General features: G+C 37.8%; 1 protein-coding gene across 2 annotated transcripts in view; it reads left to right on the forward strand.

Annotated features, from left to right (window-relative positions):
- Positions 1–1,459: 1,459 nt before the first annotated feature.
- CHN1 (chimerin 1) overlaps positions 1,460–22,342 on the forward strand; it is a 279,856-nt gene continuing 258,973 nt past the window's right edge. The window contains exons 1-2 of one of the 2 annotated variants that reach the window (XM_074215672.1): positions 1,460–1,671; positions 2,327–2,504. In XM_074215672.1, the coding sequence (XP_074071773.1) occupies positions 2,486–2,504 (19 nt within the window). In that variant the 5' untranslated portion in view covers positions 1,460–1,671; positions 2,327–2,485. Of the gene's footprint in view, positions 1,672–1,927; positions 2,148–2,326; positions 2,505–22,342 lie in introns of those variants that run through there. The other variant, XM_074215671.1, reaches the window with a different exon arrangement.

The following is a 22,342-nucleotide window of genomic DNA, read 5'->3' on the forward strand; positions in this document are numbered from 1 at the left end:
AGTGAGGACTAGAATCCAGTTCTTTTGACTCAGTATAGGATTATGAGTAGTCTTTGAGTTTAACAGGAGCTCTGCATGCTGAAGAGAGGGAAACTTTTTTTTGGGGGGGGTCAATCAAGTTAAGTGACTTGTCCAAAATCTCACAGCTACTTATGTCTGGGGTCAAATCTGAACTCAAGTCCTCCTGCCTTCAGGGCTAGTGCTCTATCCACTGTACCCCCTAACTACACCAAGAGGGATATCTTCTAGAACAATTTCTAGAACCTGAATGGAGACTTTGATTTCTCTATAGTCTAGATAAATATCAAACAGGTGACAAACTTTAAATGCCTGGAGGTTTCTATCTTTAGAGCTTTTCCTGGCTTCCTATATTTCTTGACTAGATGGGATTTTTTTATCTGATATAATTTAGGAGAACAAAGTGCAGTTCAAAAGGATGGGTTAAGTACAAATGAAGATGAATTTTAATTATAGATTTAAAGGGGGTGTATGCGATGATTTGTTTTGATATCAGTGAGCTATTCAACGCGAAGGAGAAGGGGGAGGGAATCCAGACAACACAGTATCTAAAACATCTGTCTATTCATGTTGGGTTTTTGTGTGTGTGTTTTTTTAAATCTCTCCCGGTCCTCTTTTGTTTTTTTAACTATCAGAGCTGTCTGACTTCAAACAAAAGGCCTGGCTCCTCCTCCTCAGCCCACCTTTCTCTCCCCCTCCCTTCTGTCTGCAGCGGATTAATGATGCCGAATTGATTTGGTTTTCATTCTCATTTTAATAGAAATTTGGTCCTGGAAATAACTTACAACGAAAATATTTATATGATATTCTGGAAACAAACTGAAAATTGAAGAGAGAAAGTGACTCAAAAGGAACTGCAAGCACTGAAAAATAGGCAACATTCATATGATAAGAGGATATCCACAGAGGGAAAGAAAAGAGAACTAAAGAGAGGAAGAATTTTTTAAACTACAAAGCTGGATAGAGAGATAATGGAACCGAAGGGGATTTTTTAAAATTTGTTTACTTTTACAGGAAAGAAGCAAAGCCACTAGGAAACACTGAATTTTTAAAAAATTCTAACAGTTCAAAGATTAAGAAAATTATAGCAATTTTCCAAACGCACCTTTTGATAGATAATCTTATGCACTTTGTGGATACTCCTTAAGAAAGTGGTAGGAGAGAGAGAGAGAGAGAGAGAGAGAGAGAGAGAGAGAGAGAGAGAGCGCTACTTAAACAAACAGCCAAACAAAACCTGCAGCAATTAGCAGGGAAATACAAATGACTCGAAGATCAGTGTACTGCGGGAAAGTTTAAAGTTACTGCTTAGTGAAAAATACTCATCTTTGAGGAGAGGAAGGATGGTGAAACAAAAATGTCAAGGAAATATGACTGACCCTGAGTTAGCAAACTACTCTCTCATCCAGAAACGCTCTTAACAGAATTCCTGTCTCCCGGGAGATAGCTTGAGATCAAAACCCAAACGCAGCTCTGGTCACAGACGAGGAGCTTCGGGTCCACTGCACACTTCTAGCCAAGAGATTCCTCTGTGAGAGAGTCCACTCCTTCCCATGCTCGCAGCCTTTGTGCCGGCCTCTTATCGTCCTCTAGCAAGGAGAGGACCCCCAAATCCTGCTATCTGCTCCACATTCAAAGAAGTCTGGGGACCCCTGAGTCCGTCTCTCTCTCTCTCTCTCTCTCTCTCTCCCTCTCTTAACCTTCTCCGTCACCCTCCCTCCCTGCCTCTGTCACCCTTTCATTCTTTCCTTCCCTCCTCCTCTGTTCTCCCACATGAGGCAAGCGTGTGTGTGTGTGTGTGTGTGTGTGTGTAAGGATGAGGAGCTACACACACACACACACACACACACACACACACACACACACACACACACACACAGAGGGATGCCCGGTTACCATGGGAACACGTCCAGGCTGCAGCCTGGGAGGAGGGGATGGGGGGGAGTGAAGCTGCTGGTAATCAAGTGGGACAGCAAGATGGCGTCTGGGAGCCTGCAGGCTGCGGAGTGAGCGGCGGGAGAGCGAGGCGGCCCCGGCCCTGCCATGCCCCGCGCCCTGCCCCCCTCGCCGCCGCCCCTCCCCTGGCCCCCCCAGTGATCGCTCTGGCCCGGCTCCCCCGAGCGGCCTGCCAGGTACCGCAAAGCACCCACACTGAGTCGGCGGGCAGCCGCGGAAAGCGACAAGTGCTTGTTGGGCGCCCCCCCCACCCCCGTCTCTGTCTCTCTCTGTCTCTGTCTCTGTCTCTGTCTCTCCCTCTCTCTCTCTTTTTTGATGAGCCTGACAATAACGGGTAAATAACTTTTTCTTGCAGCATCCCCCCTTCCCTCCTCACCGCCTCCATCCCCTCCTCCTCCACCCCAGCCCCCCTGCACCCCACTTCCTCTGAGGTGTGAGCGCTCTGAGCCAATGCAGTGACATCTGGCCAGCCCTGGAGTAGTGGACTCGCCAGCGAGGCGGCAGCGGCTCCGCAATGGCCCTAACCTTGTTCGGTAAGCCAAAGCAGCCTCCCCTCCAGCCCAGGTGGGCTGGGCGCTCCCGGGGTGGGGTGGCCGGGGAGGGGACGGTGGGCGAGCGCTGCGGACCCGGGGCCGCCCGGGCTGGCCAGCTCCGGCCCGCTGCCCTCGCCCCCCTCTCCCCTCGCCCATTGTTTCTCCTCCAGCCTCAGTCGATGGGCGTGTGCTCCTCCGGCTAATTTCTGGACTGCGAAGCGGAGAGCTTTGTGTCCTGGCGAAGGGCTCCTGGCTCCGGCCGGGCTCGGGCGCTTTCTAAATGCCCAGACTGACTAACTTGGGACCGAAGTTAGCCAGGGATTTTCGAAAGCCGCTTTTCCCTCAGGTCGATTAAATAAAAACCCGCCGGGAAGTTTATTTATCCTAACAAGCTATCTGTTCCTCCAAACTTCCCTGCCATTGCCAGATGCATGTGTTGCTTCCTGTCGGGTCGAGGGGCTGTGTACGTGTGTCTCGGTGTGAGTGAAGGGTGGGTGGGTGGGGGAGCGGGAGAGGGTCTGATTGTGTTGGCTTCCAGATTCTTTCATAAGCAGCAATACCTAGTTTAAAATTATTTGGATTTTGAAAAGTCTGCAAAAATCGACACTCTACGTGAATTGGTAGAACAAAGTTGGTCAATGGAAAAATTATTCAAGACTCTTGAAGGTTATCTTTGATCGGAAGTATTTATAGGGGAAAATGTTATTTCCATGATGTAATTACATCAGTGCAAAAATTGCTTGGTGCTATCAGGTGTCTTAGCCAAGAGTCTGCAATGGATGGATTTGAAAGAAAGGTTAACGGTGAAAACTATTAGGAGTAGGTTCTTTTTGGTTAAATACGTTTAGTACAGTATGCTTTGCATTCCCCACTTTTCGATAATTCAACATGTGAAAATCCTGATTTTAAAAAAAAGAAAACTAGGGAGTGGTTTTTCTCTTTATAAAATAATTTGCCATAGGATTACAATAGTGACCTCCTCTGGTGGATTTAACATAATTTAGGAAAAATCTGACAATTTTCAGCTATATTCTGAATATTTGAGATATATGTTACTAAGTTACAGATGATACTAGGACTCCTCTTAAGATGAGATACGGTCATCCATTCTGGGATGTTTTCATGCTCTTAGTCCAAAGTGAAATAAAAATCAGCTCCCTAATTTAAATTGTGGACATTTAGAAGAAGACTTGGTGTATTTCAAAGGTGCTTTTTGCTGATTTATCTTGACTGGAAGATATTCATTCCATATACAAATCATAGCTAATATTGCTATTACTACAAAGGAGCATTTAAGTAATTTAACCATCTATTTTTTAAAATGAAAAGTTAAGAAAGTGATCATTTTGATGCACTATTTTCTTACAGAAAATTTTTTCTTATAAAATTTCTTATAGAAATAGAAATAATAATAGAAAAATATTCATCTATATGCTCTAATGCCAAGATGCTATCCAAAGTGGTCTATCAGAGACTAATGTAGTTTTAGCCCCAAATTTGTCTAAATTTCATTTCATTTCCTAGAGATAGATATTTGTTCTTTGCTTCGAGAAGTCAAGTTACATGTAAGCGAGTTCTTCCTCAAGACAGTTGTAAGGTACAGTTGGATATATGAAGTATTTTAAAACAATGATACCTAAAAGATTAGAAAGACTAGAGTCAAAATTACCATAGCTTAAATTTTTTCCCTTTTCAAGAAAGAGGAATGTTCTAAAAGATGCAATAGAAACTGGATTTTCTTTACAACAGATCCACTTGTTGTTTCTCTATGAAATTACTTAACTCCTTTATATTATCAATAGTCAGGATAATACTAGTTATTTAGCACCAAAGCATTTGAGAGCTGAAAAGAACTAATACATATATATATATATATATATATATATATATATATATATATAAAATATATACATGAAAGGAACTATATTGTATATAGAAAATAACTTCCTCATTGTCCAGATGAAGAAACAGACCTAGACATTCAAAGTAGCCTGCCTAAGGTCTCAAAAGCTACATTGATAAGAAGTGTCAAAGACTAAGAAGGAAAGAAACAAATATTTATTAAGAGCCAGTGTTCCAAGAACTGTGCTGTGTTTTTACAAATGAACTGATCTCATTTATTATTTAAGCTGATCCTTATAACCTTGAGAGGTAGGTGTTATTACTTTTTACAGTTGGAAAAAATGAAGCAAACAAGTTAAATGATTCGTCTGGGGTCACACAACTACTGAGTATATGAAAATGAATCTGAATTCATGGCTTTCTTTCTGTCAGTGCAGCACTCTATCCCATACCCCACCTAGGGAGATGATAGCTCTGCTAAATTTTACCCTTGTCAAGACATTTATGACTATCTAGACTGAGGAAGACAGTTAGGATAGTGAAGGAATAGTTGAAAAAATTTGAGATGTTTAGATTGGAAAGTGGATAGAACACTGAGTTTGTAATCAAGAATTTTACTGAATTCAAATTTTGTCTTAGACTCTTGCAAGCTGAATGTCCCTGGGCAAGTTGCATCATCATTTTTGCCCTATCTTCCTCATCTGTAAAATGAACTAGAGGAGAAAATGTTTGCCAAGAAAACCCAAATGGGGTCATGAAGAGTTGGACATGACTGAACAATAATAGATTGGAAAGGTGAATTAGAAGTAAGGGAGAATGATTTGAAAATAACAAGTGGTACAGTATTAAAAGTATGGCTTCCATATAGACTTTGATGTTATAATTCAGTCAGCAAATGAATATAGGCTATATGTAGAGATAGAATGAAGCTACAGAGGTCTTCTATTTTTTGTTGTTCAGTCATTTTCATTGGCAACTTTATGACCCCATTTGGGACACTCTTTTTGTAGATTAGGAAATGGAGGCAAACAGAATTAAGTGACTTTTACAGGGTCACTTTAGAACATTTTAATTTTACTTCAGTGGGCTCCTTGAATGGGCACCAATGAGCTGGATCAGATCAGGAAGGAGTCTTGGGGAGTATGAATTCTGTTCTCTCATTTTACAGTTGAGACAACTAAGGCCAAGAGGAATGAAGTGACTTGTCATATAGCTAATTAGTAGCAGAACTGGCAATCAAAATCAAACTTCCATCTTTTTTTTTAGTTTTTACAAGGCAATGGGGTTAAGTGGCTTGCCCAAAGACCACACAGCTATGTAATTATTAAGTGTCTGAGACCAGATTTGAACTCAGGAACTTCTGACTCCAGGGCTGGTGCTCTGTCTACTGCGCCACCTACCCGCCCCAAAACTTCTATCTCTTAAAAAAATGTCATTGATATTTTTGGGTTTTATGTCACGATCACTTCTAGTTAAACCTTCCAGATTAAAACTAAGAAAATAATAACAATATCGAATAGTAATTGTGATAATGGGCATCTTTGTTTCACCCTTGATCTTATTGGAAATGCTGCTGTTTCATCCTTATTACATATAATGCTTGCTGATGGCTTTTGAAAGCTAATGCTTATCAGTTTAAGGAAAAATTCATTTTTCCTATAGTCTCTAGTGTTTCTAATGGAAATGGAAAGAGAAAACAATTAAGCAAAATTAAGTAATGACAATGTAGGCAATGTTGCGCTCTCCTAGACTCCAATATCTTTGCTAAGAAAAGGGAGGTATCTTTTACTATTATTAGTTAAACCCTCACTTCTTTCTGTTGGACTATACTGCCACCTAGTTGTATGGGGTATCTTATTTCTGCTGCCTGCCCCAGCTATTGACTGAAACTAAAGGACAGCTAGATGGTAGCCCAGTTCCCATCTTGCCACACCCTCAACCTTCCTCTTATTACTACTCATATCCCACTTTCACCCGGATGTCTACTGACTACCCTCAGAAACTCTGTCAGCACCAATGCTTTTCTGTTGGAGCAACTCTAAAAAACAAGCGTGACTATCCATTTGCAACTCTCTTAGTTTGGTTCAGTGGATGGGAGTATGTTCTTTGTGAACCACAGGGAAGCTTCTCAGTTTCTTGAACATCTTTCCCAAAGTTTAATTTTATTTTAAAAAGAAACATCACATTTCTATTTTGAATATTCTCCATTAAAAAAAAACTTTTGCATCAAGTAATATTTATTTTCCCTGACAATAGGCATTAGAAAAAAAGAAAATAGAATTAAATGAGGCCATCTGGTACAGTGGACAGATCACCAATCAATCTCTGATATAATCACCCAGCTTATTAGTAGTGAGGGAGGGCCAAGATCAGAACCCAAGTCTTCTGATTCTCAGCAGAGGTTTCTTTGGAGCTACTTTACCTTTTTCAGTCTCAGATATCTCACCTGTAAAAAAGGTATTTATTATGCTTCCTTATACTTGCTTGCAGGGATTATGTAGGGATGACTGAAGATGATAGATATGAAAATGCTTCAAAAAATTAAAAATGCATGTGAAGTCTCAAATATATTGCCCTTTGCCTAAACAATCCCCTATTTACCCATTTACTTACTGAACCTTACTGTGTCACTCAATACAAAAAGGTAAATGAAAATCAAGAAAGTGATGAAATGTAAGTTCCTTCATGACAGGGACTGTTTTATTTTCTATTTTTTGTATTCCTGGTGAGTAACACAATGCCCAGCACACAATAGGACCTAGACAAATATGTACAGAATTGAATTAAAACAAATTGAATGGCAAAGTATTTAACTAGAGAGATATGGTGAGAAAACTGTTGGTTAGGGAAGCCAATTTTGCTGGTAGGAATTGCTATCATTCTTTTGGGTATTTTCCTTTTATCTAAATTGCCACTATGGTCTGAGACACAAATGTTTCACTAAAAGGTTGTACATTGAAAGCAGTGAACTGTAGTGTCATGATTAAATATGGGTTACCCAAGGCCAGGATCAAAATGGGAGCCCAGCTTCTTAATGGGAATGCAGCTAATTAGGCTCTTCTGCCACACAAAGAAATATTAATTTACCAAGAGGATTAGTTCATGATTAGTATGTAGGGGAAAGTTTAAATCATAAAGACACAGATATTTATGCAAAACACAGAAATATATAGAATAATGAGAAAGTCAAAGGGGAGACGACAAATTCACACAAGAAATCATTTTGGGGTATTGGGTATTGGGGTAGTCAAAGGGATAATTTAAAAATTAATCTTTCTTAATACTTTTTCTTTCTTCTGTCCTTTTCTGCAAAACCATGTTAATACTATAAATCTGCTTTTGCCCTCCAGACAAGGTTAGGGTTATTGTGATGTGACTAAGAAAAAGGCTACTTCTTTCCCTTCCCTTCCTTACTATTTCTGTCAACAGCTGACTTCTCTCTGTACTATCTCATTCCGGCTGTGGTAACACCTGCCAGGCTATTCTCTTGGGTATCACTTAGTCACTAAACACGCCTTCTACATGTAAACCCTACCCAAGTTGTAGAATAACGTTACTAATTTGGTTTTAAAACGTGTAAGTTTTTGGTGGAGATTTGATATTATTTAAGTGAAATTTAGTAAAATTGATAGCTGTATACACACACTGGAAGTTGCTTCAGCCTTTTTTAGTCATACCCAGGCAGACACATAATACATGCCTAATATTGAATGTGGAAGAATAAATGCCTAATATTGAATGTGGAAGAAAAGATGCCTATGAACTTTTCATTCTTAAGTTAATCCAAAGATAAAACATAAAAGCAGCTGCTGCTACTACTGCTAAAGGTAGTGGTGGTGATGATGCTGTTGAATCTTTCAGTCATGTCTGACTCTGTCTCGCTTGGACAATAGGCCCTTTTAGCCTCCTATATCCCCCAAATTCTGTCCAAGCTCATGTTCTTTGCTTCTGTTGACACCATCTACTCACCTTACCTTCTTCCATCCTCTTCCCTTTTTGCCTTCAATCTTTCCCAGCATCAGTCTTTTTCAATGAGTCTTGACTTTTTGTTAGGTGACCAAAGAATTAAATATAGTTTATTATATGAATCTGGAACAACTATTGAAATTAAGTGCCCTTTTGTGATCAAACTAGACAAAACATGCCATTTCTAATTTACTATCATTTGATATATATATATGAAAATGACATTCATTTATTTAGTTACTTCTTGAGCTTAGACTACAAGGAAAGACTATGAAGAGACTAGTTAAATAAAACAATATCCCTAATCATCTGTATTGTGAACCACATTACAGTTTGGGTTTATGAAATCATCTGAGACTTTTAAAAAGTTTTTTTTTATTTATACAATTCTAAATATAATTTATTCATTGGGTTTAAGTTAAAAATTAGTTCCTTAATTTTTTAAACCATACAATTGAAAAAATAAAACTTGCATCATATTAATTTATGTGTATTCATGAAACAACTGATTTTTGAAGAATTGTTTTATATCCAGTAAGCATTTTTCCTAAAACTTTGTGTATAATCCAATGGGGATAAAGGAGAATACAGAACAACAAAACAATAATGATAAAATAGAGGCTAGCATTTATATAGTGCTGTATGTAGAATGTTTTACATAAATGGTGGTAAATGCATCCATGTGTTTTGAATATTTGGGGTTAGTTTTTTTTTAAATGAGTAAAACAAGTAATTCCTAGAAAAAAAAATTATGCTTAGAGTTGAGGGATTTGTGGAAAATGAGAAAGAGAAGAAAGATGTAAGAATCTGTAGCTATTTAAAGAAGTGGGGAAAAAGGTATGGCACCATGCCATTTTATCCATTGTTTTTGATCAAGCTACGTGGAAAGTTCCTTTCCCTTTTCATTCTATTTAAAATTTTAATAATATATACTTCCTATAAGTATTCTCTTGGCACAGTGGAAGAGTTATGTTGGAAATCAGGAAAATTTGTTCACATCCTATCTTTGAGGCTTAATAGCCAAGTGGCCTTGGCAAGCCATTTAATCTCTTAGTGCTTAGACAATCTAAGATTTACCTTCTAAGTTTCCTAGGATGGTATCTACAGTTAGTATCTCTTGGTGATGTTCCTTTAACAGGATTTCCCCATGATACAGTTCTTTCCTATATTTTTGTATTCTTTCCATATTAAAATAAGCAGAAAACAAAGGTCGACAGAAAAAAAGGTAGACTAAGAAAAAAGAAAAGGTAGGGGGTTGTGCTGAAAACCTAATGTGTTGAAAGCTAAACTCATCATCTTATTACTGAGGTTGACATTCCTTTTCAACTTTCTCATTTCTATTAACAACATATTCCTTCAGCACTTACCCAGCTACTCTGTATTGTTTTACACCTATTCCTGTCATATAGGTGGGGATGCCTTTAGGGAACTGATTTTAGCAGAACAACAGATAATCAGAGTAGGTGATTGTGATGTGATTTCCCTATAGATTTTTTAAAAATATTTTTATTTTTTGAGAACCAGAACACAAAAAATTGAGCGTTATCAAATAGTGAAACATAGAAAGAGAATTCTTTATGAAACTGAATCTTATCATATCACTAGCTTTTTGTTTTTTAAAAAGTATATAACAAATTCCATGTTACTTTAAAAACTGTCTTAATTTTATATTTTCTTATGAACTTCCTCATGTGCTTTCACTGTATTTAAAAATAATGTTTTGATGGTCTTCCTTAGTATTATCTTACCCTTTAATCCCCATCATTGTTGCTTATTGAATTTGATATATTTCTACACCAAACTGTTTATTGGTGTATATGTTGGTCCTTTGCATTTTCCCTTTTAAAATTATTTATTTATTTATTTAAGGCAATGGGGTTGTGACTTGCCTAAGATTACACAACTAGGCAATTATTAAGTGTCTGAGGTCTCCATGGCTGGTTCTCTATCCGCTGTGCCACCTAGCTGCTCCTATACATTTTCCCTTTAAAATAAATGTGTAGTTCATCCTCTTCCCCCACTCCTCCATAGTTTTTATATGATCTTCTCATATACCTCAATTATGAAAAATAGCAAGTTATTCTTCCTTCTTCCTCCATCACTGTATTTCTTTTATTCTTCCTTACTTTTCCCTTCTTAAAACCCTCAGAACAGAACTAGTGCACTCCCAGGTCCTCTGTTTTTACTATTTAACATCCTCAGTACATGTTGAAAGCATTAAGAATCTGAAGTGGCACCTGTTTCTTCTCTCTAACAGAATATTATCCCTATATAATCATATAGCTCCTTCCAATGATTCTAGAATACTTTACCTTTCTGAATATCTTTCACTTTTGTGTTTGCATTTCAAAGTTCCAACTCAGCTCTGGTCCTTTTTATCAGAAGTGTTTGAAGCCCTCTATTCAACAAAGGTACATTGTTATCTCTGGTAGAATTTTACTTAGATTTGCAAGGTAAATTATTCTTTATTGTTAGTGTGTATCTTTTGCCTTTTGGAATATTGTATTACAAGAGTGCCTCTCATTTATAGTTGAAGCTGCCTCATCTGTGTGATCTTGGCTCGGCTTTCTACTAATTACTTGAATTACTTCTTTCTATAAGCTTGTAGTATTTTTTCTTTGATGTGAGAGTGCTGGACTTTGGCTGTTGGTATTCCTTGGACTTTTCCTTTTGAAGTTTATTTCAGGAGATGACTGGATTCTTTATTTCTTAATTTTTACCTTCTGATTCTCATAGATCTGAGTTATTTCTTTTTATTATTTCTTGAAATTTAGTGTCTAGTCTTAAATATATATATATATATATATATATATATATATATATATATATGTATAATCATGGTTTTCAAGGAGAACAATGATTTTTAAATTGTCTCCTGTACTTGTTTTCTAGTTCACTTGTTTTTGCTATAAGATATTTTGCATTTTTCCTATTTGAATTTTTTTTTGCATTTTGTTTTGTGTTTGGTTTTCAAGGAGTTTGTTATTTGAATAAGGTTTGCCACTTTTTCCTCTAAGCTATTTATTCTCCTTCTTTCTTCCTGAGGTTAATTTCATTTAAATCTCTTGCTTTGTATTTCTTCTAGGTATTTGTGTAGTCCTTGTAGAAAATCTTTTAAATCTTTGAAGTTTTTAGAGTTACTCTCTCACTTTGGGAACCATCTCTAGATCTTTACTAATTTTTTATATTGGTTGGCAATTTCATTGATTTACATATTTCTCTATATTTAGGTCCTGTATTACGAAACTCTGCCTCCTCCTGCACTTTTGGTTGGTGTGGACCATCTTATTGAACTTCATCCTGAGTCCCTTGCAATCCCTGTCTTCTTGTGCTAACCTCCACCTTCACCAGTAGGACCTTTTAGTTTTTTGAAGGTCAGAATGATAGATCTTCAGGGTCCTCTGATATATTAGAACAAAATGTTTTAAGGACCTCTGAATGCCTGTTTCAAGGTTTTTCAGGTGTGAGCTTGGCAGAGCTGTGCTTGGTTGTTGTCTGTTCTGTCATACTCCTCTGATCTTCCAAGATCCTTGCCTGGAATTTTTCTGAGCATCCTGAGGCTTTCTTAGGTATATATGCCTTGTATATGTTGTCTCTGGACACAGAGACTTGCAGGCTACATGTGTCTGAACATGTTAAGAGACCAATCTATGTGCCAGCTTTACTGGCATTCTCCTTAATTGTCTTCTGACTGACTGGCACATTTCAGGGTGGAAGAAGTCACTTTCAGTAGTTTCTCATTGGATTTCATGAGCATTATGATTCAGTCTGATGTGAACATCAGGATCTTGTGAGGTAAGAATTGGGCAATATTGCCTCCTATTCAGACATCCATATTGGCCAGAAGTTTGCCTATAGGTCTTTCCAATGGTGAAATTCTTATTGATCAGAGTCTCTACTTTGAGGTTTATATTAATTATATTAACTAGTTTATTGTATTAACTAATAGGGTATAGAGAACCCTGAGAGAATAGAAAATGGGACAATAAAGCTTAGACTTAGATGCTGTGAAGGAGTTAGGAGGGTCTACATGTTTCATTGTACTTACAAATGAAAAACATATGGACATACAACAGTAGCAATATATTTTTTCTTCTTCCCTTGATTCTGAGCTGGAATTTTATGGGTATTTTTGACTTATTGGACAGGGCTTCAAAGTGCAAGTGGGACCAGGTGGAGAAAAGATATTACATAAGCAAATCTATCACCTCATGGTCAGTCAGAATCTTCTCTTAGACTTTGGCAGGCACTTAACCATAGTCCAGTGAATGCTTCTATTAGGGGGAGCTTTTATAAGTTGGGCCCTACTATTTTCATGGATTTGGAGTGTCTGACACTAATTTCCTCAAGAGTAGAATCATAAGACAGTTTCTCATTGGAATTCAGTTGATGTTTGATTTTGAGACATGAGTAGATTAATAGGTACAGTCCTGGATATTTCTACCTTAAATAGCTCTTTCCCCCAAGGTTTTACAGTCACCTGAACTCAGAGTCCTGGCAGCTTGTAAGCAGAGTTTGAAGGGAAGCATTGTTGGATCCAGGCTAGACACAGTGGGGAATGAAGATAGCCATCAAACCAACACAAGTCCCCCATGGTGGGAATTCTGGGATGAAAGGTTTAAGTCTTAGGATAGTCTATTAGGTAGTGATGTAGACAGAGACCTAGGTTTGGAGTCAAAGGATCTAGGTCCCTATTACTAGCTGTGTGGCCTTGAGTGAGTCACTTAATATTTTTTGTTCTCCAGTTGATCATCTGCAAAATGAGAGAGCTGGACTAGTTGACCTCTAAGGATCTTTCTAGTTCTAAATCTATGACTCTGGTTCAGAGGTTCAATATTACTACACCCTTTCTCCTTTACACTCTAATGATACATAGATCACAAGGCAAACAATTAGTTGTCCTTTAGGATGCCATTCTAACCTAGATGAGAAAGGTATATAGAATCATACAATCTCAAAGTAGGAAGGTTTCCTAGAGAATACTTCATTTCATAGACGAGGGAAAAGTAAGATCCACAGATGCTGTGCCTTGCCTAATGCCATAAAACTAGGAGTGACACAGTCCATATAGCACACTTACTTGGATCTTATTCTTCCAGAGTGAGGCTGGTTATATCTTCCCCCTCAGGTTTCTAGGGGGGAAGTTGGAATATCTCTTTGATAACATCATTGGATTGTTCCTACCACTATCAACCAGTAACAATTATCAACCTGGCTCTCTTTAATCAATGAACTTCAATTAGCTTTTATAAACTTATATTTACTTTGAAGTCACAGCCAGGAAAGAAGTCTCTAGTACTAACAGTTCAGTGCTCTTTCCATTAATTCACATTGCTTTTGAAAGGTCTTTGACTTTTGGGTGAAGAGAGAATCAAGATTTATGAGGTATTTGACTGCAGCTAGTCCTACTTTGGGAAAAAAAGCTGAAATATGAAAAGTTTTCTATCCATCCAACAAAGTTGTATATGCATGTGACAGTTGTGTAATGCAAAAGAGATATTATTTTTCTCTAGAAACAAGATAAATCATTTAGCTAATAAATTGGAGGAAACTGTTGTATAGTTTAAAAGAAAATTGAATCACAGGATTTCCACACATCTAGAAAAAGTCAACAAGCATATTAACAAGACAGATTTTTTTTTTTGATCTAGCCCTGGGTGAGGAAACTCCTTACATTAATGCCCATCAAGGACTGTGTTACAGTTTCAAATTATTGCCAAGGACCTTGAGAAATTAAATCAATCACTAAAAGTCACATGGCATAGGTCAGCGGCAGAACTTAAATTCAGGTTTTCCTGACTCTCTCTCTCTCTCTCTCTCTCTCTACCAGAAATTTTTTTTTTTTCTGGAAGTTGTTGGGCAGCAAACACCATATTGACTGTTCCTCAACTCTTTCTGAAACCATACTGCTGGCTCTCAGGGAGGTGACCATCTTCCAGGTGAAGGATCAGCCTATTGAGGACTCTGGCAAGAATCTTACCAGCAATGATTATGAGAGAAACATCCCTATGATTGTCACAGGACAATCTATTCCCTTTACCTTTATAGAGATGGACAATAGAGGCATCCTTGAATTCTTGGGGGATAACCTCTTTATGTCATATAACCTAGAAAATTTCAGTCAGTTTTTTGATGAGCAATGGACTCCCTACCTTGTAGATCTCAGCTGGAATAGAATCAGCCTCAGGTGCTTTGACGCTTGAAAGGAGCCTAATGACATTCAAAATCTCTTCTTCAGTTGGAACTTCAGCTAGGGACTGATTGACTTCAATTTGAGATAAATGGTCAGTTGGTGTCTGCATTGATTGATGATGCTCTGTTAAAAACACTTTGGAAGTGTTCAGCCCATTTCTTTAGAATCATGTGCCTCTCATTTATCAATGTGAATCCATCATCACTGAGTAGTTGAGATGCACCACAGGTCTTTGATCTGTAAATAGTCTTCAAGACATCATTAAAAAGCAGGAACAGAAATCTGTATACAACATTTGTAGATCTGCCAAGGCCTTTGATACCATCAGTTGTGAGGGTTTATGGAAAATTATGTCCAAATTTGGTTGCCCAGAGAAGTCCATCAGTATTGTACATCAATTCCACGACATCAATTCAACATACTTGCCTGGATTCTGATAGTGGACGATGCTCTTGAGATTTTCCAATGGAGTGAAACAAGGATGTGTCCTTGCTTCCATAATTTTTAGTATGATGTTTTCAGCTATGTTAACAAATGCCTTCAATAAGGATGAACATGGCCTCATGGTCAGCTACTGCACTGATGGCAAAGTTCTTCAGCTTGAAGAGACTGCAAGCCAAGACCATAGTGGAGGGAGTGTTGGCGCATGAAGATCTTCTGTTTGCAGATGATTGTACATTCAATGCAGCCCCTGAAGCTGACATGCAACAAAGTATGGATTGATTCTCTGCTACTTGTGTTAATTTTGCTCTAACAATGAATACCAAGAAAGCCCAGCTGCTCCATTAGCCAGTATCACACCCTCCATATGTGGAACCACCTATTATAACAAATGGAGAAATTTTGAATACTGTGGACAAGTTCACTTACCTTGACAGTATCCTTTCCAAGGAGATACACTTTGACAGGAAGGTTGACACTTGCACTGCCAGAGCTCACTCAGTATTTGGGAGATTTCAAAAGAAAATGTGGGAGAAAAGAGGTATTAGATTGAGTACCAAAATGAAATGAAAGTCTGCAGAGCCGTTGTGCTGATCTCATTGCTATATGCCTATGAAACCTGAACAGTCTACCAGCACCATGCCAGGAAACTGAATTGCTTCCATTTAAATTGTCTTAGGAAGGTTCTGAAGATCACCTGGCAGGAGAAGATACCAGACACTGAGGTCCTTTCTCGAGCTAAACTGCCTAGCATCCCAGCATTACTACAGAAAGTGCAACTATAATGGGCTGGACATGCTGTTAGAATGCCAGATGTATGCTTGCCAACTATTTTATGGAGAACTCACATAGGGCAAGTGCTTACAAGGGGGTGAGAAGAAGCGATATGGAGACACCCTGAAGGTCTCATTGAAGAACTTAAAATTGATTGTACAGCATGGGAGACATTGGCACAGGACCACCCAGCATGGCATGCTCTCTTCAGTGATGATGCTACACTCTATGAGGAAGGTAGAATTGAAACAGTTCAAAGGAAACGTGACATTTGTAAATTTAGAGTACACATCCCAGGTGTTCACAAGGACTATTTGTGCCCAACCTGTGGTGGAGTGTTATGAGCTCATGTTGTCTGATCAGCCACAGTAGGACACACTGTGATTTGTCTCATAGTGATGTCATTTTGGTCTTCTTCGATAGCAAAAGGCAAGAATCAACCAACCAACCAGACAAATATTTTTGCAAAAAGTCTAATGTAGTATCATTTCACTTCTTTCAAAGTCTTTCATATAAGCCTAAATATTTTTTTTAAGAATTTACTTGCTTATTAATTTTGCATAAGAAATTTCATTGCAAGATGCAAGATAAGATTAAAAATGTGTTACTTATTGTACAATTAGCTTGGAATAAGGAAGTCCCTGAAGTCTCCTAACAAGTAATTTAATAAATTAAACACACCAATGATTTCTAAATTAAATTATATATAGTACCAATTATTAATAGGGCTTAAGGTTATATTATTCATTAAAAAAGCAAGCAATTATTTTCATGTGGGTGAACTGTACAGGTTCCATCTGTCCCCAGAGGGCAGAACTAGGTCTGGTGGGTAGAAGTTACCTGAAATTCATTTCAGTCGATTATAAAGAAACATGAATAATTAGAGCTGTGCAATCAGACAATGAATAGCTATTTGTTTTTTCTTTGGGAGGCAGAGTTAAGTGACTTGCCCAGGGTCACACAGCTATAAGTGTCTGAGGCTGGTTTTGAACTCAGGTCTTACTGACTTGAGGGCTGGTGCTCTGAGATCCACTGAGCATTCTAGCTGTCCCTGAATAGCTCTTTGTTGAGGATGATTGTGTCAGACATGGCACTAAGCTTTATTAATAAAAGGTCAAACCTCCATCCCCACTCCATCCCCCAAATAATCAGTCTTTGCTGTTTAGTTAATTTACATTCTACTAGGAGAGACAAACATATACATGCATATATGTAAACAGCAAATTTTAAATATAATTTTTTGTAGAAGTCACTAGCAGTCAAGGATCAGGAAAGGTCTCTTTTAGAAGACTATCTTTAAGGAAAACCAGAGATTCTAAAGGGCAGAGAGTTGTAATAAGGAAACCTCATCTTTATGAGTTCAAACCTGGCCTTGCTAAGCTGTGTGACCCTGGGCAAGTCCCTTAAAACTGCTTTACCTCAATTTCTCATTTGTAAAAATACACTAGAGAAGGAAATGGCAAACTACTCTGGTATCTTTGCCAAGGAATACAAAGTCAGACGTGACAAATGACTGAACAAGAAAAGAAATTCTAAGAGGTAGAAGTGATGAGAGAGTACTTTCCAAGTTTGTGTGCAAAGAGATGAGAGATGGAGTGTTGTGTTTGAAGAACAGCAAGAAGACCAATTTGGCTATACTGTAGAGTGTGTGTGAAGGGAATGCCATTAAAAAAACTAAGAAACAATGAAATGATTTGTCCCAGGAAAATAGTGACTTCTCTATTGCTAGGGATCTTTAAGCAGAGGCTGGACAATTATTTTAGGATACTGTCAGTCACTCAACAAACATTTATTATATGCTAAATACTGAATATTCTAAAAAAGGCAATAGGAAATGGCATCTCTTCTTCTTCTTCTTCTCTTTTGCAAGGAAAATGGGGTTAAGTGGCTTGCCCAAGGCCACACAGCTAGGTAATTATTAAGTGTCTGAGACTGGATTTGAACCCAGGTACTCCTGACTCCAGGGCCGGTGCTTTATCCACTATGCCACCTAGCCGCCCTAGTGGCATCTCTTCTTAGGGAACTCTCATTCCAATGGCATTTAGAATCAATATTGATATAAAATCTATACTGTGCCACAATGGAAGGTAATTTCTGAGGAAAGGCAAGAACCTAGTGAGGAGGGGGAAGGAAAGAAGAAAAGGAGCAAGAAAGAATGAAATTTAATGGTTTGGGGAAAATAAGAACAAGAGAAGCTTTAGTTGGAAAAATTCTTATTTTATCATTAAACATATTTATAGTCAAGTCTTGTGTTTATAATAGCACTTTCTTCTAAGTGATTTAGAATATTAATATGAGGAAACTGAAGATGATACATTATAGCCCTCCTTTCCTATAGCTAGACAGAAATTTCCAATTATCAAATGATTTGCCAAGGTAGATTGGTAGTGAGCATCAGAATGAGAATAATGATTAAATTCTGCGATCACCTTGAGAGTTTCAAGACAGTACTCTACAATAAAATGGTCATGCCCAGAGTAGTCCCAAATCACTATTTGGGATTAATGTTGCTCCAAAGTAACTTGTCATACCTTCCCTCACAATTTTAAGATCCATGACTGAATTTATCCTTTCTCCTCTTCTGTGATCATTCTTTCCATCAGGCTCAAAGCTGTAAATCATTGTCATTATCATTATTTTTTCCAATGATGAGTGAGAATCTTGATAGTACAAATTATATGGTTATAGGTACACTTGTATTAATTTTGAATTATATTTATTTATTTATTTATTTATTTATTTATTTATTTATTTAAGGCAGTGGGGTTAAGTGACTTGCCCACGGTCACACAGCTAGGTAATTATTAAGTGTCTGAGGCTGGATTTGAACTTAGGTACTCCTGATTCCAGGACTGGTGCTCTATCCACTGTGCCACCTAGCTGCCTCCTTGAATTATTTTTTTTTAAAATTTACTTACTTTTTCTGTATTCCATTTTACTTCCTTGCTTTTCAGTAGGTACCTTCCATCTTGACTTAGGGTCATTGTCCTTCATAATTTGTTATTAGATATTCACTAGAACTGTTCAAGTCCTTGTGAGCTCTCTCATATTCTCAAATGTATATATGCCTAGAGAAGAAGCTTTCTGTTCAGCATCCAGTTTCACACTTTGGAGTTCATGTCGAAGCTGTACTTCTAGTGGCCTTCTAAACTCTTATTCAGTTGATATTTCTCAACTCAGCTCATAGAAAATCACTGGCTATCCTTATTTCTATTCTAGGAACAGAACATTTCACTAAGGGGGCCTCCTATAGGATAATACAGGATACAGGACATACTGGATACTGGATAATAGCATGTCCTCAATGGATGACTGAATTAAAAAGAATTTAGTAAGTCAACAAGGAAATCCAAGTTAACCTCACAGCTGAATGGAGTATATACTACAGTGGGGAGGGGCTTGAAGCAGGGGGATCCACCAGTACATTAAAGGAATACTGCAGGAGTGAAATGATGAGGACGGGCCTGCCCTAGGATGTGACAACTTTAGGGGAAAGAGGAGATGTGGAAAAGCAATGTTTCAAGGTAGAATCAACAGGTGTTTGCCACAGATTCAATAGAGTGGAAGTGAAAGAGAAAGGAGTTGAGCATAACAGGTAGACCGGAAACCTGAGTAACAGGGATGATGGTGTTACTCTTCCTATATCCTAAATACAGAGTGTTTGTGAATTCAGATGAAAGTCCCAGACAGTCCCTGTTTGTTAGGAGCTTATATCCTTATAATGGAAGAAAGTAGCATCCTAGGGAGTAGTGACCAAAGTGTATTTTGTTTTGGAAAATTATAGGGATTATAAGTGGTACCAAAGGAGAGAAGGTTGACAGATACTTCCCAGTGACAATGGTAATGTAAGGAAGTATTCCCCTTGGTTCCCTCCTCACCTCTTCTTGTTTGTTTTCTAAAATGTTTACAACCCACCCTTAAGGTCAGAGTTGCTGGTCTCCTCTTAGGGATAGTGAATCCTCTCCAGATTCACCAACTTTACACTAAACTATTAAAAAATCAAAGAGTCTGAGTTGGAAAATACTTTAGCAGTCACCTAATGAAAGTTATCACTGAGAAAAAAATCCTTTAGAAACGATAATCCTTTTTGATGTTATTTACTTGTTTCAGTTATGTCCAACTCTTTGTGACCCCATTTGGAATTTTCTTGAAAAAATATACTGAAGTGTTGCCATTTTCGTCTCTAGTTCATTTTACAAATGAGGAAACTGAGGCAAAAGCTGGGCAGATCACTTCACCCTGTTTGTCCTAAGTCATACAGCTAGTAAATGTCAGAGGCAGGATTTGAATTCAGAGCTTCCTGTCTCTAGACCTGGTACTCTTATTTACTATACCACCTAGCTAGATAATATTCAAATTCCATAAGAAATCAATGTGAAGATGATTAATCAGAAGTTTTCAAAATTCTGTAATCCATGTATTCAGTTTAGTAAATATGAATTTGTATGAGATGTGAACCTTTCATGTAGTTTTCTAAGATTAACTATTAGAGACCTCTTAAATCTGCCCTAAATTCTATTGGGGAGAGTGAAGGGAAAAGTATCTGTAAACATAGGGAATAACTTTAAAATTCAGGATCATTGAGTCATTTGAATAGACTGATTTAAAAGTTCATGTAAGTTTGTCACATACACACACACACACACACACACATATACCCATGAAATGTTCAATTGGAAATTGCAGTCTCTTTCTGGAGAGACATTTTTAAAGACTGAAAATTTAATGACATCTTGATTTTTTCTTTCACTTTTAAATGTTCCTGAATTATCAAGGATGAGCTGTTAGTACTTAGGCTGTACCCACATAAAACATGTAGAAGGAAGAGAAAAGAAAAAAAAGATTCTGTCCATTTAATTCTTTATCTTTATGGATCATGTGAGTTAACCAAGATAATGTGATATTTGTAAACAAATATCAAAATATCATTTTAAGAAATTTGCTTTTGTGGGTTTTTAGGCACTTGTGAACTTGCAATATCCATCATTGTTTTCTTGTGTTTTGAAACCAGGATATAATGTGTGCTGCATTCTAGGAGTACAATAAAAACCTTATTTCTTGATGAAACACATCACATATTACATGCAGAATAATTCCTTCAGGAAATTTTTTTTTAATGACAAAGCCAGCCCATGATGGGGATTATTGGTCTTAGGTTAAGTCACTATGAAGAAGTTACTTAATGACATGTAAAATGTTTAGGCAAGCCTGTGTCTATCTATGAATTGGTTTCTGTGTTCAAGGGACAGACACACAAATCCTACACTCAAAAAACTTCCATATCTACAATTTATTGATATCAAAATACACAGCACAAGAAGAACATACATGTGTTCATTGAGGATCATAGGTTAAACTAGAACTTGTTGTTTTGTCTTTAGTTCTCAAAGAAGACCAAGACATCAGGGAGATGATGCCATGACATGCACATAAATTGAATTTAAGTGATAGGGATGCTATGCTATATCACTAATATCACTCCTCTAGAGTCATCTGGGTCAGTGGTCATCTAATCAACCAATACCACCTTTTTTGTAGATATGAAAACTGAGCTTGATGAGGGTTCAGTGATTTGCCCTAGGGTTTGTAAGTGGTAAATGGCAGATAAGAGATTCAAACCCAAGTCCAAAAATTTCAGATTTATTTTCTTTCAAATGCACGATACTAACCTCAAATGTAATTTGTATAAAATATTAGTCAGGAGGTGGCCAGGACTTAAGATTCTTGTTTCTTTATATCCAAAAGTAAATAAACTGTTCAGAGTGTTTACAAATGCATCAATCCCAGGTTAAAGAAAATCCACAAACTTATGAATATACCCTTAGGAATGGTGCTAAGTGGTATGTAACATCTATGGATTCATTAGTTACTGGCTATTTCTGTCAGCTTTTAATATCCATCCAACCTTCTTTGTAAGGCAGGGGTCAGGTCTTCCCAGCCTGTCATAAACACAAAACTTTTGGGTTTTGCCACCCCGCCCCCCCTGCCCACTCCACCAAGTGTTTTAAAAAGACTTCAGAGTCACACACCTTGGGAGAAAAATAAGGTTTATCCTTGTTTAACTGACAGTTCTTTCTTCCAACTGAATTTCAAGGAGAAATTGCTTCAAAAGGGAAGGCAAAGCAGGAAAATGAATAGATTAATAATATAGTAATGGAAAGGGTGGGGAGGAAACAGAAGTTGCTGCCCAGTAGGAAGAATTGCACTTTAGAGACCTGTCATCTTGAATTTTTAAGACAGATGGCTCAGCAGTCCCACTTGGACAATGACAGCCCTCCTTCCTTCCTCATTTCTTCGTCCCTGCTGTTACCAGTCTTCCCCAGCCAGAGGAGCTCTCTCTCTTCCTTTTCACAAATGCCCAAAGCTCAACCCACAAAACAAAATTAAGAGAGGAAAAGGCAGAGGAAGGAAGGGAGTGAACAGTGGCTTCCCCCTTGGGGGTTCCAGTTCATTTCTTTGAGGAGGATCTTCTTATCTGTACAGCTGGGGACAGACCCACTGCCTTATTTTCTTTTCAAAATTGGTCCAGTGCTGGGAGAACTGGAAAATTTATCAAAAAAAACTTTAAAATTTCTTCAGTGTTGTGAGACCACAAAAGCAAAAAAAGAGATTATTATAAAAA

The sequence above is a fragment of the Macrotis lagotis genome, chromosome 1 (genome assembly GCF_037893015.1).
Source record: "Macrotis lagotis isolate mMagLag1 chromosome 1, bilby.v1.9.chrom.fasta, whole genome shotgun sequence".
Classification (NCBI taxonomy): domain Eukaryota; kingdom Metazoa; phylum Chordata; class Mammalia; order Peramelemorphia; family Peramelidae; genus Macrotis; species Macrotis lagotis.